Source organism: Bos indicus, chromosome 16 (genome assembly GCF_029378745.1).
Source record: "Bos indicus isolate NIAB-ARS_2022 breed Sahiwal x Tharparkar chromosome 16, NIAB-ARS_B.indTharparkar_mat_pri_1.0, whole genome shotgun sequence".
In the NCBI taxonomy this organism is placed as follows: Eukaryota; Metazoa; Chordata; class Mammalia; order Artiodactyla; family Bovidae; genus Bos; species Bos indicus.
This window is the reverse complement of record NC_091775.1, coordinates 50,322,986-50,343,005: the sequence shown is the minus strand read 5'-3', so window position 1 is coordinate 50,343,005 and position 20,020 is coordinate 50,322,986. Positions and strand designations below refer to the sequence as shown.

Sequence of the window (20,020 nt, the reverse complement as noted above, 5' to 3'; positions counted from 1 at the left end):
GCGGGAAGCAGTCCCCTGCAACCCCCTCTCCTCTTTCTCTGTCTCTCTGGACCTGTTGCAGGGAGGAAGCCCGCGTGACTGTAAACTAAAGTGCCTTTCTTCAGCTCAGGGAGAGATAGTCTGTCCCTGCCCATCTGTGAGCAGAAGAGGTTAACACACCCCTTCTAGGGCTGGCCATTCCCTCAGAGATGTTTTGCAAGCCTGAAGACCCTTTCACTTTACTTCCCCACTGCATCTCCCTCTGTTCTGCCTTTTGACTTTAGTTCCTCCTTGCTTTTTTCTCTCTGATCTATAAAAGAACCTGGCATCCAGACCCCAATAAGATGGTTATTTTGAGGTGCCAGCCTGCCATCTCTCCCCAGTTAAAGTCTCTTCTTTGCCTCAACATCTCACCTCTTGGATCCACTGGCCTATCGTTCAGCGAGCAGGGTGAGCTTGGACTCAGTAACAGACATCGCCACCCTCGCATGACTCACTGGAAAAGACCCTGATGCTGGGAAAGATTGAGGGCCAGAGGAAAAGGGGCAACAGAGAATGAGGTAACTAGATGGCGTCACGGACTCAATGGACATGAGTTTGAGCAAACTCTGGGAGATAGTGAAGGACAGAGGAGCCTGGCGTGCTGCAGTCCATGAGGTTGCAAAGAGTCAGATACAACTTAGCAACTGAACAAAAATTGGTAATAAACACACACGTGACTCCTCAGTCTCCCTTCTCACTTCCTTCTAAAGCTGAACACCTTAGAAAACCTCCTGTGCCTCTCAGCCCATCACTGCTGCACCTGGAAGATCTGCAATGAAACCAACTCCGTCCAAAGCCAGCGCCTGGGCGCCAGCAGGCGAAGCAGGAGCTCTGTGGGCCTCACACATGACCATGAAGGGGACAGTCAGCGGGCCCAGCTACTCGTTCCCTAAAGGAACCTCAGTCTCGACCATCACTGTAAGACCACTGCATTCCAGTATGAGGTTTATTCTGTTTGATGGAGAAACTGGCCTTGCGACAGAAAGGGTCCCTCTTGCTCAGAGGCTTTAGATGGACAGCACTGGGACCCTGGACGCTTGATCCCTCAGTTCAACTTCCAGATGTCTATAACAATGACAATTACAAACCAGTGGCTCTTAAGGAAAGAGGGGACCAGACAGGGAACCAGAAACCGTGGAGCCCGTCCTCAGGGGACAAAGTAAGTGAGGCTTCTGAAGGTGCACTAAGCAATATGCCAAGAAAACCCAAATAAAGCACAGAAAGAAATTGAGGCTCCAGCCCCTCCAAGGAGAGGGGGGCATTCTCAGGACGGGGTCAGGCAAGGCCAGTCCCCAAGGTCCAGAAGGCTGGGCTCTTTGTTCATCTTTTGTCTGGAGTTAATAGATTTTATTTCTTAGAGCAGTTTCACGTTTTTGGAAAAACTGAGCAGAAAGCACAGAGCGTTCTGTGTAATCTCATCTCCCCGGTGCACACGACTTTATCGCTAACATCCCACGTTTGTGCCTACATTTGTTGCAGTACATGGACCCGCACCGAGATGTCATTATTAACTAACGCTGGCAGTTTGCACGAGCAGCGCTCTTGCTGCTGGATGTCCTGTGGGTTTGACAGATGCATGGGGTCATGGATCCACTATGACAGCAAAGTATGGAGGAGCTTTACTGTCCTGAACGCCCTCTGTGCTCCACCTGGCCTTCCCCTCCCCCAGATCCCGGCAGCCACCCATCTTTGTGCTGCCTCCACGGTTTTGCCTTTTCCCAAATGTCGCTGGCTGGAAGCACACAGCACGTATCCTCCTCGGACGCACTTTCTTCGCTTCAGAGCATGCGTCTGAGAACACTGAGCTGCTCACAAGTTTTTCCCAGGGGAGAGCTCCCCGAGGGTCAAGGATTCCTTCCCAGGGCCAGTCAACCCCCTCCCCATCTGTGATTTCCAGGGCAACCATGGAAACCAAGATTGGGTCGCCCAGAAACAGTCAGACAGGCCTCACCTGCTCTGGGTTTCAGGGTCAGCAGGTGGTCTCCTCTGGGAGAAGGTCACAGGGGCAGGTCAAGAGTGGGTGGTTGGCTTGGGCTGCCCACCACTGGGCTCCCCTCCCCCAGGCCTCTCCTGTTCTCTGCGAGGCAGGCTCAGCTCTTGGCTGCTCAGTGCGCCCCCGGTGCAAAGGTGGCTCAGGGTCAGGTGAGGCTGCCAGTTCTCACAAAGTACTTGCCTCTAGTGGGCAGGGGGTGCAGAGCAGACCCCACCCGGCAGGAGAGATGGCCTTCAGAATGGGAGACCGCTTCCTTGCCACTGGCTCCGTGGAGGACGAAGGAACTTCAGGCTTTGGGGAGCTTTGGGGAACCCAGTGAAGGGAGGGGGCACAAGGGCTAAGGGGGGACTCCCACCACCGGTCCAGCCAGCCCCCCAGGCCCAAGATGGGGTTGGGGGCAGGTATCATGGGAGGTCAGGCGGAAGGTGCTCGAGCAGGACCCTCACAGGCATGAAGTTATCATCATTAAGGCCCTTAAGGACGTGGAGCAGCCCCGGCAGGACCAGAAGGGCTCCGTCACCCCCCTGCCCTCGGCCCAGGCCCCAGGGCCCGACTTCGGACAGTTTCTCTGTTTACTCTGAAAGTTATCGGGTCTGGTCTGTTTATACAAATCAGCCTCCAAAAATGTGGGAACGGGGATATTTTTTCCATTTGTTTCCCAGAAAACAAGACAAAATGTAAAAGGCCCAGAAGGGAGCCAAGAACATTCCTTGGTTCCCCAATGTCCAGGTCTCCACTCCCCCTCCACGGCCGAGTTCCTGGGCCGTTTCATGCTCTGGTGGAAGGGATGGGGCTGCAGCCGGAGGCCGGCCTCTGCCTCTGCTTCTGAGCTGCCCCACGGCAGGGGGCGAGGCTGGGGAGGGTGGTGTGCGCTGAGCCTGGCACACTCTCAGCACGTGCCCTCCGCATGTGTGTGTGCAGGAGTGGGTGCATGCGTGTGCACATGTGGGTGTGTGCCTGTGTTTACGCGTTGGGTGTGTCTGCATCTCTCTCTCTGTACCAAGAACTCTGATTCCTGAGCTTGTGTGAGGTCCCCCAGAGCCCCTCTAGTCCCGAGCCCAGTGGCCTGCACAGCATGGTCCTGACCATGGAGGAAGGGCCCCAACACTGGACACCTTCTGCTCTGGACGACAGAGTGTAGTGCCCTCTCTTTGCCTCTTTCTAAGTCAAGATCAGGAAGAACTGTGGTGGGGGCAGGCAGGGGGGGACTGGCATTTCTCTATCATTTCCTGAAGCAGAGCTCAGAACCCTGCCGGGAACCGGGCTGGGGCCCCAGCGGAAGCCCAGTCACCCTGGGGCCAGAGCGCTAGGCTGGGCTCCAAACCCTGGTGTGAAATCCAGGGCCTGGACACTCTTAAGCCTCTGGCCAGCCAAGCCTCTGCCCTGCTGGGAGCCCCTCAACCAGACCTGCCCCTGTCCAGACAGGAGGCTGGCTCCTAAGGAGGGAGCTGGCCCCTCCCGGGCCTCATTCTCCGGCGGGCCGCTCGCTCTCCCCAAGAGCTCCGGGTCCTGGCCAGGAAGGCTCCCCAGAGGGGTCCCCTGCAGGACCTGGTGTTAAGCCCCACACTTGGTGCCAACAGATCCCAGAGCTACGGGCTCAGACAGATGGACACATGGAGGGTTTGGGGATTTCCTGCAGGGTGGCTGCCTCGCCCTGACCCTGGGCCAGGTCCAGCTTACACGTCCCCTTCACAGCCTCCATCACACCTCTGGCAGTGGGATTTCTGACCCCCGTGACCTGAAGGTCCCTGAGATCAGGCCATGTCGGCTCAACAGCCACGGCATGGCCAACCCCCAGCTGTGCCTGGCACATGATAAAAGTCAACAAATAAATTTGGAAGAATGCTTGCTGAGCGAAGGAACATTCAACAGTGATGATTACTTCATCTGAGATCTGGATTTGAGCGGAAGTTCTGTTTTCTGCAAAGAGCCCTCCTGCAGCTTCCAGACAGCCCCGAGGAGGAGAAGTGAGCCAATGCTCTGAGTGTTAGAATCCACGGGGCCCGAGCGGGCCAGCGAGTCCAGCCTCCACCCTGCAGATCGGCACACAGACTGGAGAGTGGCTGGTGCATCTGGCAGCCCGAGCCCTGCAGTGCCCTCCACGTCTGAGAAGGGAAGGCTGTGGCCTCTCCCAGGCACACATCCAGATGCCTGCTCCTCCCCAGGACCTGGGGCAAAACCCCTTGGCCAGATGGCCCCTCCTGGCACAGAGGCCTAAGTAGAAGCCCCATGTTCCCACCAACTGCTCCCACCCTGTTCTCCACGAGTTCAGAAATCGCTGCTCTCCACCCTATCTCCTGGACCAGACCTCAGGAGCCCCCTCTTTCTTTCACATGGAGCCTCTCCTCGCCTGGACACACAGGGACCTCCTCTCCCTCTGCACTGACTCCTCAGTCTTTCTGCCCTGGACCGGGGTCACCCTGGCCACCAGCCTGGCCCCGGCACGAGCCACCATGGCTGCCTGACTTCCAGCCTCAGTACTCGGAAGCCTGCCCCCCCGTCCCGAGGCAAAGCTCTCAGCATCCTGACGGAAGCACACGCACCACAAATGTGCAGCAAGCAAGATCGCTGAGGGACGCCCGGTCATGCCCCAGCAGGCCTCAGTGACCCAGCCGCCAGGGTTGCACTGGCCCCCCTGCACAGCTGAGTCCCTGGCATGGGGCCTGGACGGTTCAATGACTGCTGGGGTGGATGGATGAATGAATGAATGAACCAGTGAGTGCATGACTGAGTGCAGGCCGTGCACCCAGACCGCCCCTCCACACTCATGCCCCTGGACTCCTCGCCAAGGTCTCAGCCTCTCTTTCCCAGCTGTGTCCCTCGGCAGCCGTCACAGGTGACACCAGCATCCCCTGCAGGGATGGCAAAGGGAGTGGAGGAGCTGGCACTCATCTTTGACCGCAAATTCCAGGCAGCCCCCTGCGCCTGTGCTGGCATGTCACTGCCACCAGGGGGCGCCAGTGCACCACCCCGAGGGGAGAGCAGGTGGGCCCCTCCTCCCTGCACCACCCCCAAGCTGGGGCAGGAGCCCTTCCAGGAGGCTCTGGGATCCCTCACGCCTGGGCTGTTCTTTCTGGGCCTACCTGTAGCCACGGAGGCCTTGGGAGGGCAGGCAGGGCTGAGAGTCCCTGGGGGCAGCTGGCAGCCCCGGGTTGAGAGTCTGGGGGTCCACAGTGGGGGGAGAAGAGGCCCTGTGTGCTTGGGTGCCCACATTCCCAGCCAGTCCCTGGGATTCCCCCCAACTCCTCTAGGGGCTCCAAGAGCCAGGACCACCCTCAGAAGCCGGCACCAGCTGGGGGCCAAGGCCAGTGCCTAACAGAGAAAGGTCAGGAATGCAAGGCCTGGCCCCTGTGCACGACACCTGCCTCGCACGGGGTGAAGCCCAGGTGGACACCGCTCAGCGCACAGGGCCAGCTGCCCACCCTCTCATCCCACTGGGCATGTGCCCCTTGGCACACGGGTGGCATCTTCCTGGCCAGAGTCTGATCTCACCCACCCACCTTGGGTCCTCCATCACTTTCCAGTTGCCCACCCCAGTGGGTCCAGAGGAAGAGAACAAGGTGTCGGCAGGTATGCAGTGGACCTAGCCACAGATCCCCATGTTAGTCATCCACCCATCCATCCATCCATCATCCGTCCACTGGATGGATCCATCCATCCATCCAAATAGTGCAGAGGGCCCAGCAGGGACCACCTGCCCTCCATGAGCACACACAGAGAGGGCCCCTGGGCAGATGTGCCCCCTCTCTGTGCAACATTTAGTTTGTAAAAGGAGGGGCTTGGACTGGGCAGCATCCATTGGCCACTTCTGACCTGGGGCCTAGGCTCTCAGGCTGGAGCAGCCACCCGGAAGAAGTAGCACCCCACAGCATCAGGGGAAATCAAGTCCCCACCCCCTGGGGAAGTGCCCTGCTCAGGAGTCATGCAAGGCAGCTGTCTAAGGCATGGGGCCCAGCTCTCTGCTCCATTTCCGGAGCCCTGGCCTTGGAAATGGCACAAGTTAGGCCCCTCCACACCTGCTGCTGGGAGCCAGGTGGGATGACTTTGTCTGTGAGGTGCAGCCTTTCCGACACTCCCCTCATCCCCACCTGACTGGGGGTCTGAGATGAGGAGCAGTGGGCACCCATGCCACTCCTGAGGACATTCGGCCCCCACCCCAATGCCATCCGCCTGCCTTTGTCCACCCTCACCAGGAGCACATGTGTCTGTGACCTCCAGGGCCTGGGCAACAGGGGAGCAGGCAAGTGTGTGACCTCTGGGGCCAGGGGAGCGGGCGTGTCTGTGACCTCTGGGGCCAAGGGAGGGCCAGCCTCCAGGCACTCCAGCAGTCCCAGGCTCCCAGGTCACAGGACACACCACCTAGGACCCTCCAAGCCAGAGCCCAGAGGCTCCCCATCTGGCCACATTGTGTAGGAATGAACCCCCCTGCTTTCCAGGTGTCACAGCAGGTGCTTAACCACATGATGGCCAGCATTTCCCAGGCCTCCCAGGATGGCCCTCCTAGTCCCTAGAGACGTCATCGCACCCACGGGGACAGAGAGACACAGTGAAGACCACTCACCCCACCACTCAGGCTCTGTACCCTGCTGGCTGCCTGAGCCAGACACACCGTCCCACAGCCCACCAGGAAGACTGGGATGTGACAGACTGGGGCCCAAGTTCAGGTCCTCCAACCTGAAGGCCCAGGCACTCGGGGCTCTTCCTGACGGCTCTGTGTCTGTGAATCCAATAAGTACATCCTGGGGCTGGTGAGTTGGGGTGGGGCGTCCCCACCATGAGCCACAGAAAGAGCCAGAAGCCCCGACACCTTCCCTCTCCCGTGGGAACCCAGACGCTCAGCCAACATGGTATGTGCTCCTGGAGGCAGGAGGGCCGGGGGGCTGTGAGCAGAGCAGCCAGCACAGTCTGCAACCCTGCTGCATCCACACCTGCCCCCTCTGCAGCTCAGCCAGGCAACAAGCAGGCCGCCCGGCTCAGCCTGAGCCAAGTCTCTCAGAGGCAAGACGGGGCAGGAGGGTGGGCCCTTGGAAACCCTACTAGCAGAGTGGGACACGAGGGCAGACCAGCTCTGGCTGGGGTAGGGAGCTAGTTGGGTTGGAGTTTATTTTTTTAATTATTATTATTATTTACTTTACAATATTGTATTGGTTTTGCCATACATCAACATGCATCCACCACGGGTGTACATGTGTTCCCCATCCTGAACCTCCCTCCCCGGGTTGGAGTTTAGCTGAGAAAGTGTGAGCACCCACGGAGCTACATGCACCTGGGCACCCAGTCCTGGAGCTCTCATGGTGTCTAGAGGGTGACGACCATGCACACAGTTCCCCCACCCTGGGGTCAGGCAGGGTGAGCCCTGAATGCCCAGCCACCCTCCCAGCTGGGGTGCAGGAGGAAGGCCCTGGTACGGGCTGGAGGCCTGCACTGGGCACCGGCAGCCTCATCGGTGCCACCTCTTCCACAGGCACCTCCACCCGCCCGTGGTCCCTCAGCTCCCGGGGGGCACCCAGAGAGGCCCAGCCACAGGGAGAGCAGCTCAATCACCCTGCGAGGTGGAGGTCAGTCCTGAATCCAGCCCAGAGCTGGCCTGCCCTCGTGTCCAGCCTGCCTGCCCTCAGCCTGGAGGACGGCCCAAGGGAGGGGCTGATCCAGAGGTGTGGGAGCAGGCACTAAGGCTGTAAGGTGAGGTCGTCCTCACCGTCCTCGGGGGGTGAGCATGCCCCACGGGAGGGACCAGGAAGAAGGGGCCACGCGGGAGTGCCGGGGGGAGCAGACAGCTGGGACTGGGAGCTGGGGTTCTGATGCTGAACCTCCCCTACGGCCCCTCAACAAACGCAGTAACCAGTGACACCCAGAGGGAGCCCCGAGGGAGGCCTGAGCTCCCAGACCTGCTGTCCTGACCTCCAGGCAGGCAGACCCAAAGTCCAGGCACTGGAGCCAGTCCCCAGGAATGGCAGAAAGGCCCAGGGGATTCGAGAGTCCCATGGGACACAGGCGGGCCCCTGAGGCCCTGCCAGCACTGACAATGCCATCTGCCCCACCCTCCTCCCTGGACGCAGCTGGAGCGCAAACGTCCAGGGGCCGTGTGGCCGCACCCTTTGTGTGGGATGGCCGCCGTCGGGGACGTGCTGGCCGGAGAGGAGCTCAGCTTTTCCCGGTGAACAGTCCGGTGGTCCTGACCGAGTGTGCTGCCAACACGCCCTCCCTTTCCCTGAGCAGGAAGGGCACTGCCAGCCCTTTGGACAGGAGCCCACGGATGACAAAGGCACAGCCAGGACATTGGCAAGCCCAGTTCATGCTGTCTGAGAGCATTCCGAAATGACGTGTGGGACCGAACTGTCCGGGTCTCCTCACCTCCAGGTTCACATACTGTGGTCTGCACACGCCATCATGCACTGTGGTTTCCTGGGGAGGGGGGAGGGTCCCCAGTCAGGGTTGGGGCGATCACAGCTGTGCATGGGCGTGTGGGCCACCTGTCCCACATCCTGCTCCAGGAACGGCTGGTGCCCACTTCTGGCCTCGTGGTCCTGTGGGACCTCAACAGCAGCAGGACAGGCAGCAGCCTGGGGCTCGGTGGGGGTGAGACCTCCTCGGTGCGGAGACCCCTGATTCCAGGGCGGGCTAGCCTCCGCGGATGGCTAACCTCGCCCTGACCCTGAATGGTGGGTGACGCCTCCCTCCGCCGCTCCTGGTTCCCAGCACAGCAGATGTTGGCTGGGAGATCGACCTGGACAGCAGCTCCTCCGCACCAGCCGCGGCTGGAGACCAGTCTAGCAGGCTGTCAGCGCCCTTGGCCGCCACCTCCTCCTCCTGCGGTTACTGCCCGTAATCAGCTGGCCAGGCTCCGTGCGATGCTGCCCAGGCCTCAGTCCGACCAGGGCTCAGAGGCCAGGCCCTGCTCTGGAATGCGGGGGGCTGCCAGAACCCGAGCCAGATTCCAGGATGCCAGCTCCTGCGCTCACAGACCCCTCATTAATTATCCTGCCAGGACACGGAGGCAGGCACGGCCCCAGGAATCCTGGAAGTGGGCAGTCGGGGTCTTTCCTGGACTTTGCACCACAGGACTCAATGGACATGAATTTGAGCAAACTCAGGGAGACAGTGAAGGACAGGGGAGCCTGGTGTGCTGCAGTCCATGGGGTCACAAAGAGTCAGACACAAATTAGCAACTGAACGACAACAACTACAACCCTGGCGGCCAGCGCTCGGCAGGCGGGCACCGCAGGAAGAGTGGACACAGGGATGAGACGTCCGTCCAGGAGCCCAGCAAGCATCGGGAGCTCTCGGCTCTCCAGGGCCCGCTGCCTCAGAGGCCCCTGCACGAAATCTCGGCACCGTCGGACTGGGGGACAGGAGTGTGGTCACCCGAGCCGAGGGGTCCAACTGCTGGGGGAGGCAGCACCAGCCCCAAAACAGGCTCCTGAGCACCGGATGGCCCCAGACAGGAATTCTCCAGGAATTGAGACTAACAGCTCTGCTCTGCAGCTGCTACATTTTATTGACTTATTTAAAGTGCCAGGGCTCCAGGGTGAGCAGTGAGTGCCAACCACAGAAGCTCCCACTGTGGGGGGAGGAGAAGGCTTCTGGGGTAATGAGAAGGGGGCCTGACACAGTAGGGGGCATGGACCATGGTCCTGGATACCCCAGGGGGTCCTCGGAAGGCGCCCCTTCAGCCAGAGCAGGATGGTGTGTCCACACGGGGCTGGAAGGTGGGCTCAGGCTTCATGCGTGAGTTCCCTTCCACACACGATTCTCGGAGAGCAGTGACCCATGGCCTGCCTGTGAGAGCCTCTCCCTAGTGCCCAGGCCAAGAACCCCCAAGCAAAGGGACCCCCATACACCACACTCCCCTCCTGGGGCCCCTCCAGCCCCCTCCACTGCCCCTGTGCCCCACCACAGATGCACGCTGCCCCTGATGCCCAGCCTTCAGCCCCTCCTGGCATGGATGTCCCCACCCAGCCCAGCACACAGGGCCATGAGGCCTCAGCGGGGGAGGTGGGGGCAGGCCCTGGTCTAATCGAGCTCCTGCTCCTCAGCTGGGCTCCTCTGCTCCCCTCCCTTGCAGAGAAAGCCTGAGCCAGTGTGGGTGCAGGAGGACCAGCAAGCGGCGTCTGAGCAGAGAGGGGTCTCTGGGCCCCCACCCCTGCCCACACGGCATGGCCAAGCCATTCCTGTGTCCAGAATAGAAAGTGCCAAGCCACCCACCGCAGCCAGCCAGTGGCTAGAAAATTGGGCACCGCAGCCCCTTGGCAAGTGGGCAGCTGCCTGGCTTTACCAGCCCAGCAGACTACCAGAAAAGGTCAGCCAGAAGCCCAGGCACGGCCCCTCAGCCCCAACACACCCAGGGCTCCTGCACCCCAATTCTTGTCAGTCCCAAGGCAGCAGCAGTCAGGGGACCCACAATGGGCACGCAGGCTGCATAGATGCCCCACAAACTCCCCAGGCTCCCTCACCCCAGCAGGACCTCCACCCGCAACCCACCCTGCCCTGCTGGGACTGAGAAACTGTCTGCCCACCCTGAGCATATCACTGACCCTGGCAACTCAGGAACTGCCAGGGCTCAGTGGTCTCATCTGTAAAATGGGACAAGCCCCCAGCCCACCAGGGAACGCCCAGGAAGGCCCCTGCAGCCCAGAAGGCATTTCACTGGGAGGGTCTGGGACAGTTCCCAGGGGCACGGACAAGCTCTGTGGCCGAGGCCAGGGAAAGCCAGAGGGCAGGTTCCCACGGTCCTTTCAGGAGCCCACCCAGGAGGATGGGCGGGGCTCCAGCCTGGGGCAGCCCTGGGCAAGCAAGGCTGGGAGGCCTTGTCTTTCTCTGCAGACCCAGCCTCCATCCTGCCCAGATGGTAGGTCCTGCGTGGGCAGGGGCAGTTGTGCCATCCACTTACCAAACACCCAGGGGGAAGGCATGGGGCGGGTAGGGGGCGAGCTCACAGGCCCCCGGGGCCCCAGAAGGCCTGCCTCTTGGTGGATCCTGCTGTAATTACATCATTAGAAGACCACCGCGTCTCAGAGGCCAGCCCTGGGAGAGGCCCACAGCCCCACTGTGTGCAGAGCAGGCCTGGAGAACAGTCATCGGAAAGACAGAGGCGCCTTTGTGGGTGGTTGGGGGTGGGCAGGGGACGAACCTGGTAATTAAAGGATTCGCGGAGCGAACACGAAGCCCCTTCCCAGAGTCAGATGCTTTGAAAGGAGTTAGGAGTCTGCCTGTGGGGGTCCCCGGACTGTCCTGGAGCAGGCGGTATGTAGACCCGCTGCCCTGCAGAGACACGGACCCCCGAGTACAGGGCAGCAACCACACCTGTCCCAGCTGATGGTCAGGCCAGCAGGGCCAGAGGGCACGGCCACAGCCACCCACCCCTCCATTCATCCCAATGGCCACCAGCAGACGCCCAGCGCCAGCTCCCGCAGGGAGTGGAAAAATCTCCCTGGAGATTTCGGGAACTGTCCTCAAAGGAGGGGTTCAGTGTAGCTAAATCGGGCGTGTGTGAGAGCCAAAGGCCACAGTGCCCACCACGGTGGGGGCAAGGGGAGGGCAGAGCAGGGCAAGGGGCCTGGGGGAGGTGGCAGCTCTGCACACCCGTCAGGCAGAGGAGAGCCAGGTCCCAGGCCTGGTCCCGGCCAGTGGCCAAGAGCAGCCCTTGGCGGTGTCTGGACCTCGAGCCAGGGGTCAGTCTCCCACCCTCGGATACAGTGGGCACCACTGAAGGCAGCCCGGGGGCGGCTTCCTCTCCATTCATCAATTATCCCAGTTTAGAAACAAAGTCATCCTTGAGCCAAGGCCAGGAGCTCAAGACCCGTGGGCCTGCCTCTCACCCTCATGCCCTCAGGGGGAGCCGCCTGCTCCCAAGGCCTCCTGGCAGAGACCAGGGCCTCCCCCTCAAGAACCCAAAGCCACTTAGGGCCACTCCTAGGACCCCACCCGCCCACTCCCTGCTCCTGTGGGGATCGGGCTCCTTCCTTCAAAGAAGGAGGCCTGGGCCTGAGGCTCCAGGCAGGACCACGGACACCTCTCCCTGCAGAGAGTGGGTGGGGGGAGGGGCAGGCCAGCCTAGGTCCCCAGGGCTGCCCCTCCCCAGGTTCCAGGTTATTCCAGACAGCTCAGAGGGGAACCCTAAGTCTCTGATTCCAGGCTGAACCTTCTCCGCCGTCTGTCCCCACCAGTTCCTCCAGGCCAAACCGACTACCTCCTTCCACTCTGCTCCTCTGCCCCTGCCTTGCTCCCACCTGGAAAGGCCACCAGGTCCACCTGCACCTCCAAGCCTAACCCACAGGCCCCCCTCCTTCAGGAAGCCCTCCAGACCACTCATCCTGCTGCACGTTAGCACTGGTGCCCTGAGAGCTCCGTGGACCCAGGAGCAAGTCCTAGAGCTGCCTGTGAGACAGACCCAATCTGACCATTTGACAGGTGAGGAAACGGAGGCCCAGAGGGACCAGGACCTAAGCTTCTTGAACTAAGAAGTACCTAGAGGTTACCCAGGTCTTGGACCTCAGAGTCCGCTCTCCTTCTCTGAGGTCAGTAGAGACCAGGTCACAAGAAATGACCAGCGGCTATTTATGATACTGCTGCTGCTGCTAAGTTGCTTCAGTCGTGTCCGACTCTGTGCGACCCCATAGACCTAACCAGGCTCCCCCGTCCCTGGGATTCTGCAGGCAAGAACACTGGAGTGGGTTGCCATTTCCTTCTCCAATGCATGAAAGTGAAAAATGAAAGTGAAGTCGCTCAGTCGTGTCCGACTCTTAGCAACCCCATGGACTGCAGCCCACCAGGCTCCTCCATCCATGGGATTTTCCAGGCAAGAGTACTGAAGTGGGGTGCCATTGCCTTCTCCATTTATGATACTGCTGCTGCTGCTAAGTCGATTCAGTTGTGTCTGACTCTGCTCGACCTCATAGACGGAAGCCCACCAGGCTCCCCTGTCCCTGGGATTCTCCAGGCAAGAACACTGGAGTGGGTTGCCATTTCCTTCTCCAATGCATGAAAGTGAAAGGGAAGTCGATCAGTCATGTCCGACTCTTAGCGACCCCATGGACTGCAGCCTACCAGGCTCCTCCATCCATGGGATTCTCTAGGCAAGAGTACTGGAGTGGGGTGCCATTGCCTTCTCCGATTTATGATACTAGATAAAGATAAATTAAGACAAACCTAGACAGTGCATTAAAAAGCAGAGACATCACTTTGCAGACAAAGCTCCGTCTAGTCAAAGCTATGGTTTCTCCTGTAGTCATGTACAGATGTGAGACCTGGACCATAAAGAAGGTCAAGAGCAGAAGAATTGATGCATTCAAATCTGAAGACTCTTTAGAGTCCCTTGGACAACAAGGAGATGAAGCCAGTCCATCCTAAAGGAAATCAGTCCTGAATATTCATTGGAAGGACTGATGCTGAAGCTGAAACTCCAATATTTTAGCCACCTGATTCGAAGAGCTGACTCGTTGGAAAAGACCCTGATGCTGGGAAAGATTGAAGGCAGGAGGAGAAGGGGATGAAAGAGGACGAGATGGTTGGATGCCATCGCTGACTTAATGAACATGAATTTGAGCAAGCTCTAGGAGATAGTGAAGGACAGAGGAATCTGGCCTGCTACAGTCCAGGGGGTCGCAAAGAGTCGGACACAACTTAGTGACCGAGCAACGTTCCAAAGTGTGGTCTGTTTGCCTGTTTTTCCTGAAAGAGTCAAGGCCAGTTGGCTATGACAAGATCGTCCCCAGCAGATCTGGGGGATGGGTGGGAGAGGCCTTTGCCTTCACTCACTCCAAGCCGCACCCAGCTGTACTCTGGGTGCAGAGGGAGGACAAAGCTGTATTTTCAGAGGGTGGAAACTGTTCCTAGTCTGGCTGATGGAACAGATGCTATAATAGGATCATTGGAGCCCACTTAGGGTTGGGGTACCTGAAGATGCCGGTCCTCAGGGCAAGGAAGCCAGTGGTCCCGGGGGGTGTCCTGACCTCAGGCTATCCCAAAAGAGAGGCCACATGGGCACCACTCGCCCACAGAGGCTCAGGCATCCGATGTGCAGGGACCCCAGGACAAGGGACCATCACCATCCTATCCCCACCCCCATCATCCCTTAGGTCCCTCAATGGCCAGACCTCTGGGGAGAAAAGGTCACCACCACCCTGCCAGGGCACTCTGCCCCTCCCCTGCACTGATGCCTGGGACCTGCACAAACACCCCCCTGTTCCATCGCCACCAAACAGAGAGGGGAGCTGGAGGCTGGCGCGTTACCCTGAGGCCCACAGGCACATCAGGATGATGAAATGCCCAGCCTGGACAGACAGCCGCCCTTGGCCAGACTGCACCAGGGGCCTGTGCTGCCCCAGCCTCCACCCCCAGCTCCAGGCCCCGCCAGCACAGGCTCCCTTTGTGCTCCTGAGGCTCCTGCAGAAAGTCTTCCAGGGAAGGGAGGGGGCGGCAGGCAGAGGTGAGCAGGCAGGCCCAAGGTGAGGGGAGGGGTACCAGGCGGGGGAAGGGCTCTTCCTCTCCCCCTCCTCCCCACCATCAGCAGAGTTCCTTTCTCCCTCCCCTACTCTTTTGTTCAAATGAAAGTATTTGGGAAACCAGAAAAAAATGTGGCTTTTATTTTTGAAACTGGAATCAATTATATTTGGGGGGGCGGTGAGTAACATGCCCAACAGTGCCAGGTCTCAGGTCTGCCGGCTCCAAACCCAGCATGGATGGACCGGAAGGGGACGGAGCGGCCCTGCAGGGGCACAGGCCTCACAGCAGGTCTGCACACACCCAGCCCTGCACACCAACCCTGCTCAAAAGCCCTGCACACCAGTCCTGCACACCCAGCCCAGTCCTGCACACCCAGCTCTGCCCACCCAGCCCTGCACACCAGCTCTGCCCACCCAGCCCTGCACTCCAGCCCTGTACACCCAGCCCAGTCCTACACACCCAGCTCTGCACACCCACCCTGCACCAGGTCTGCACACCAGCCCTGTATACCCAACCCAGTTTTGCACACACAGCTCTGCGCACCAACCCTGCACACCAGCTCTGTACAGCCAACCCAGTCCTGCACACCAGCTCTGCCCACCCAGCCCTGCACACTCAGCCCTGTACACCAAACCCTGAACACCAGGTCTGCACACCAGACCTCATCCCTGCTCTGCACACCAGACATTTCTTCCAGGAGATGGTATCCTAAGAGGAGGCCTAGGGGCCACCCTACAGCTTTGTTACTACAACTGGCCATTCTCCCAGGAAGGCCCCCGACCCTGGAGGGCCACGGGCTGTCACAGGCCAGCCCCCTCACCTCTCCCCATGCAGACGCTCCAGCCTGGGAGGTGAGCAGGGAGGGGACCTGGGGATCCGGCCCTCTCCTCCCAATCAGATGTCAACAAGACTCTGCCCCCACCAAGGGCCAGCACCGTGACCAGAGATGGCATGGCTGGAAGGTTCAAGGTGCTCACTGGGCTGGACCAGGCCCCAGCCCCAGCTCTGCTGAGCGGCCAGCAGCAGCCAGACCTCCCTAACACCAGATTCCTCTTCCACGAAGCAGACGAGGCTAGGGCTCAAGGGAGTGACGCAGGCAGAGTGTGGGAAGGGAAAGGAAGGTGCCCCCACCCCGAGAGGCCACCCGTAAGTGACCACAGGAGCACGGCTGCTCTGGAGGCAAAGCCAAGCCTGGAGCCCAGACTCCAAGAGACCAGGGAGTGTGTGAGCCTGTGATCACGGGCCCCTCCCCACCAGGAGCACTGAGTGTGGGTCTCCGAGTCCAGGAGCTGGTACTGCCCTAGGGGGCCCCCGGCTGGCTGCAGAGCACCTGCTGGATGACGAGCCCCACACCCACCTCACCCCTGCAAGCCATGCACCCTCTGGTACCCAGGAGGCCGAGTGTCAGGTCTCACAGGAAGGCGGTGCTGCTCAGGACAAAAGGAGCACCTGTCAGTGATGTTTAGGGCTGGGCGTCGGAAAGAGCGTCAGGGCAGGAGTGGTGGGAGGACTAGTGGCCCCAGAAAGCATGGCGGAAGGGGAGGGGCCTAGAGAAAGCCTGGCCCGAGGGCAGGGGGCAGGGGTCCTGGCTGCTTCCTGAGGACGAGGCCAAGGACAGGCCACACTGCACAGTTACCTCCTCACCGCCCTCCCTGGGCAGCAGGGACCGTGGGGCTGCTGACTGTCAAGGCACAGCCCAGTCCCAGGGACCACCCCACAGCAGCTCGAGGCCGGATGTCCCTCTCGCCCTGAGCACACAACCCAGCATCTTCACACCCACCCGCGGCTATCAGAAAGACCCTGAGAAGAGGTGACGCATGGCAGCTAGGCCCCTGCACCCCAGCCTGGACCCCAGCCTGCACTGGTGTGGGGTGGAGTCACCTCTGTCCAGCCCACAGAGGTGCTTAGGCTCTAAATCCACATGGAGGCCTGACTGAGACCTGGAGCCCTGATGGTCCAGGGTACGCAGCTGGGACCCCAGCGCCTGGAAGGGAGACAGTGGTCCTCACACCATGGCCGGACAGCAGCAGTCCAGCACCCAGAGCCCAGGAAGCAGGACCTTCCGCCTCACAGAGGGCATTCAATGAGCAGTCAGAGCCTGCCGACTCTTTCCAATGATGCCAGCACCCCGGGCACCAGTGCCAGGCTCAGAACCAACCAGCACCTCCCCAGGACCCCTGCTTTCAGCCCCGCTTTGGGGGCACACGCATGTGAATGCACAGGGAACAGCAAGAGCACGGGGGTCCCCCTACAAAGGGGGGCCCCAGTCCCCCACGATTTCCTGGTTTCCCTCCGGTTGCCTGCTGGCATCCAGAGCCTTAAAGCACGCACAGGATGTACGCCCCAGCGTCTATGGGGAAGAGGCCCCCAGCTGCTCAGCAGAAGCAAGTTCAAAGCAGCGGAAATCATCTCAAGTGTTTCGACGGCGGCCGCAGCTCCGTGCCCTGTTCCAGCAGGACCCGCGAGCTACACGGTCGGGTAAGTAACTCAAACAAAGCAGAAGACCACCAGGGAGATTCACGCCAAGAAATTAGGAGGAGGTCTGCAGGTTCTTTGGACGACTTTTCATGTACTTATCTGTATTTCTTTATAAAGTTTCTATTGCCCTTGCCCCTCGCCCCAGCACCTGCTTTTAAGCTCATCCACACCCACAATGTCCCCACAGGACACTGCCGGGGGATGGATCGTCAGCAGGTCAGGATCCAGTCTGCAGGCGTGAGGGTAGGGCCCCATGTCCCCCAACTTCTGACACGAAGGACACGAGAGCCCCTGGCAGGTAAGGGTACAGCTCAGGGGCCCCTGGGACGAGCCGCTTCCCAGCTGACCCAGGGACCTGGTTCATGCCTGTTTGTCTCCATGCCCACTGTCCCCATCCACAGAGGGGGTTATTGGATGTGGTGGACTCTGACGATGGTGCAGAGGCATCCATGAGAAAGGGGGTTGCAGCATTGCCCCTCCTCCCAACACCCTCAGGGGACTGCAGGGAGTGGGGTCAGGGCACCGGAGACCCCCACCCCCAACCATCAGAGACTCCCCGGCATGGAGTACCTGGAGGGCGCACCACTCACCATGCTGACAGCGAGGACCCTGGAAGCCAGAGGGACAGCGGCACGGCTGGGCTGAGCCGGACACGCAGTGGCCGCCGTTAAAGCAGAGGCCGGAGCTGCACACGGCTGTGGAGGGAGGGAGAAGGCGTGTGAGGAGGGGCAGGGGCGTGGAGGCTCCCCCAGGCCACTGCCAGGACACAAGGTCCCTAAGTCTCCCCACAAGGTGAGGCCTCAGGCCTGGACAGGACCCAGACTCTGGACAGACAGGACAGATCCCCACACTCCCACTCCAGCCCTGGAACCATGTGGGGGCCCTGGGGAAGGGTCCCACAGCCAGGCAGGTCACTGGCCCCGCTCTGCTGTCCTGGGTCACACACCGCTCCCCCTCCACCAGGGCTTGAGCCATCCCCACCAGGTCTGGGTTCAGTGAAGCCCCTCTGGGTGAAGCAAAAATAACCCCACTCACTTCAGTGGGACATGGAGTTCCAGGGCACTTTCTGGGGGAGGCCAAGGGGGAGGGGGTCGTGGGAGGAGGGTGGGTAGTGAGGGGCTCAGAGAGAGCAGCCCACAGTTGAAGGAGGCTGAGAGATTGGCTGAGGCCCCCTCCCTGCAAAATCTCATTGGTGGAAATGCCCAGACTGGTCCCACCCCGGAGGAGGGGCAATGCTGGCCCAGGCCTTGGGAGAGCAAGAAGAGAGGGTCCAGACAAAAGGTCAGGGCTGAGAGCAGCCGGCCTCCCCTGCGTTCTCCAGAGGAGACTCCCTGCTCCCAGACCCTCTCCCCACACCCAAGCCCCAGCTGGACCCAACCGGTCACCCTGGGGGCAGCTGTGTTTACACCTAAACCCACTGCCTGGGGGTAGCCTAGGGTTACTGAGCCGCCCCCTCCAGTGCCAGGCCACTGCATGGAGGAGGCAGCGGCTGGCCCAAGAGGCAGGGGCCCTGGATGGAAGGCCAGGTCCAGTCCCAGCCCCATCACAGAAAGGACCCCACCCCATGCTGGACCGGGTGCTTCCAGGGGCTTCAGCATGAGTTTTCTTGTCTCTGCAGCCACCCCCGGCCCACATCCACACAGGAGAGGGCAAGGCCAGGGCAGGTGGGCTCTGCTCCCATCCCCACAACCCCAACAGCCAGGCCCTGAGTCCAAAGACATTGGGGTGCTTGCTGGGTGAGTAGACACCCTGAACAGTGGCCTGGACACTCCCCAGGCACCCCAGAGCCCAGCGTGACCCATGGGTCCAGCAGGCAGAGAAGCTGGAGGGCAGGAGACCCCGAGGGTAGGGACGCTGGCCGGGTACATGAGTCTGAGCATCCCCCTGGACCAGGCACTGCCCTTGATGAGGAGACTGGGGCTCAGAGACATGCAGCACATGGCCCCAGGTCACGCAGCTGCTGAGGAGGGACTAGTCCACGAGGGACCATCCCAGGACAGATGAGCCCAGGGCTTTCTGACTTAGAGTCAGGAGGACTGGCCGAGGGAGACACAGGTCTTTTCAGGGAGCCTATTCTTCCTCCTCTGTTTCATATCCGGGCCTCTGTCCCAGCCCTGGAGGGATCCCTCCTTTCGAGCCACCCTGCCGGGGTCGCAGCTGGCTCTACTCACACCTGGCAAACTCCCTGAGATTTCTGAAAAGCGATGGGAGTGGGGAGCCGGGGGACAAGGCAGTGCCACAGGGGAGCAGGAGGAATCACGTGGTGACCCTGGAACCTGCACAGGTAAGTCTGGGCACAGGGCCAACCCAGGCCATGTGGCACCAGAGTTCCCACTGCTGAGGGCCCCAAACCTGTGGACTTGGGCGACTCTGTGGAGGAAGGGAAGCCAGCTGTGTTTACTTTTCACATCTTAAAGAAGTTTTCACCATCCTGAAGACCTTCAGCCTCAAACCACCACGATGGGCCACCCCTCCAATCGTGGGGGAACCAAGTATCCAGGTTGGAGCTCACCCCGGGACTCTGCCCACCCCCAGGAGCCTCTGCAGGTTCTGCCAGGTCCATGCCCAGCCTGGGGGCCCCTGTGGACAGCACCCTGCCTGTGCCCCCCTCCATGGTCAGTTCTGGAGCTCAGGGGGAGACAGCACCCCACTCCCTGCTCCTACACCCCTCCCCTGACCCGGTACACAGCATCACAGCCACCAAGGGCTCAAGCCAGAAACGGGGAGCTTGCCTCGCTCTCACCCCGGGTCCAATCCAAAGCCAGCCCATCGGCTCCACCTCCGATACACCTGGAGTCCACACTTGTCTCTGTGGTCAGGCTGGAAGAAGCCACCTCTAGTATCCCCTTGGAGTCCTCTCAGCTGGTCCCACTCACCCCTGTCCTTTCTCAATGGCGCAGCCATCATGTTCCTTCATAGCAACAATCAGATCACAGGCCCCTGGCTGAAAATCCTTCTGTGGCTTTCCCATCGACCTGGCACAGAGCCCCCCAGCCACCCGTCAGACCCCGAGAGCTGTGTGTCTGGACAACAGGTCCCTTCCGCAGGGAGCCTTCCCAAAGAAAGAAAGAAAAGAAAGTGAAG

General features: G+C 60.5%; 1 protein-coding gene across 4 annotated transcripts in view; it reads right to left on the bottom strand.

Annotated features, from left to right (window-relative positions):
- The window catches only part of MEGF6 (multiple EGF like domains 6), a 101,760-nt gene that overhangs the window by 63,843 nt on the left and 17,897 nt on the right, over positions 1-20,020 (bottom strand). For all 4 annotated transcript variants that reach the window (XM_070768343.1, XM_070768341.1, XM_070768342.1 and 1 more), the window contains exon 4: positions 17,527-17,631. In XM_070768343.1, coding sequence (XP_070624444.1) covers positions 17,527-17,631 — 105 coding nt within the window. The remainder of the gene's footprint in view (positions 1-17,526; positions 17,632-20,020) is intronic.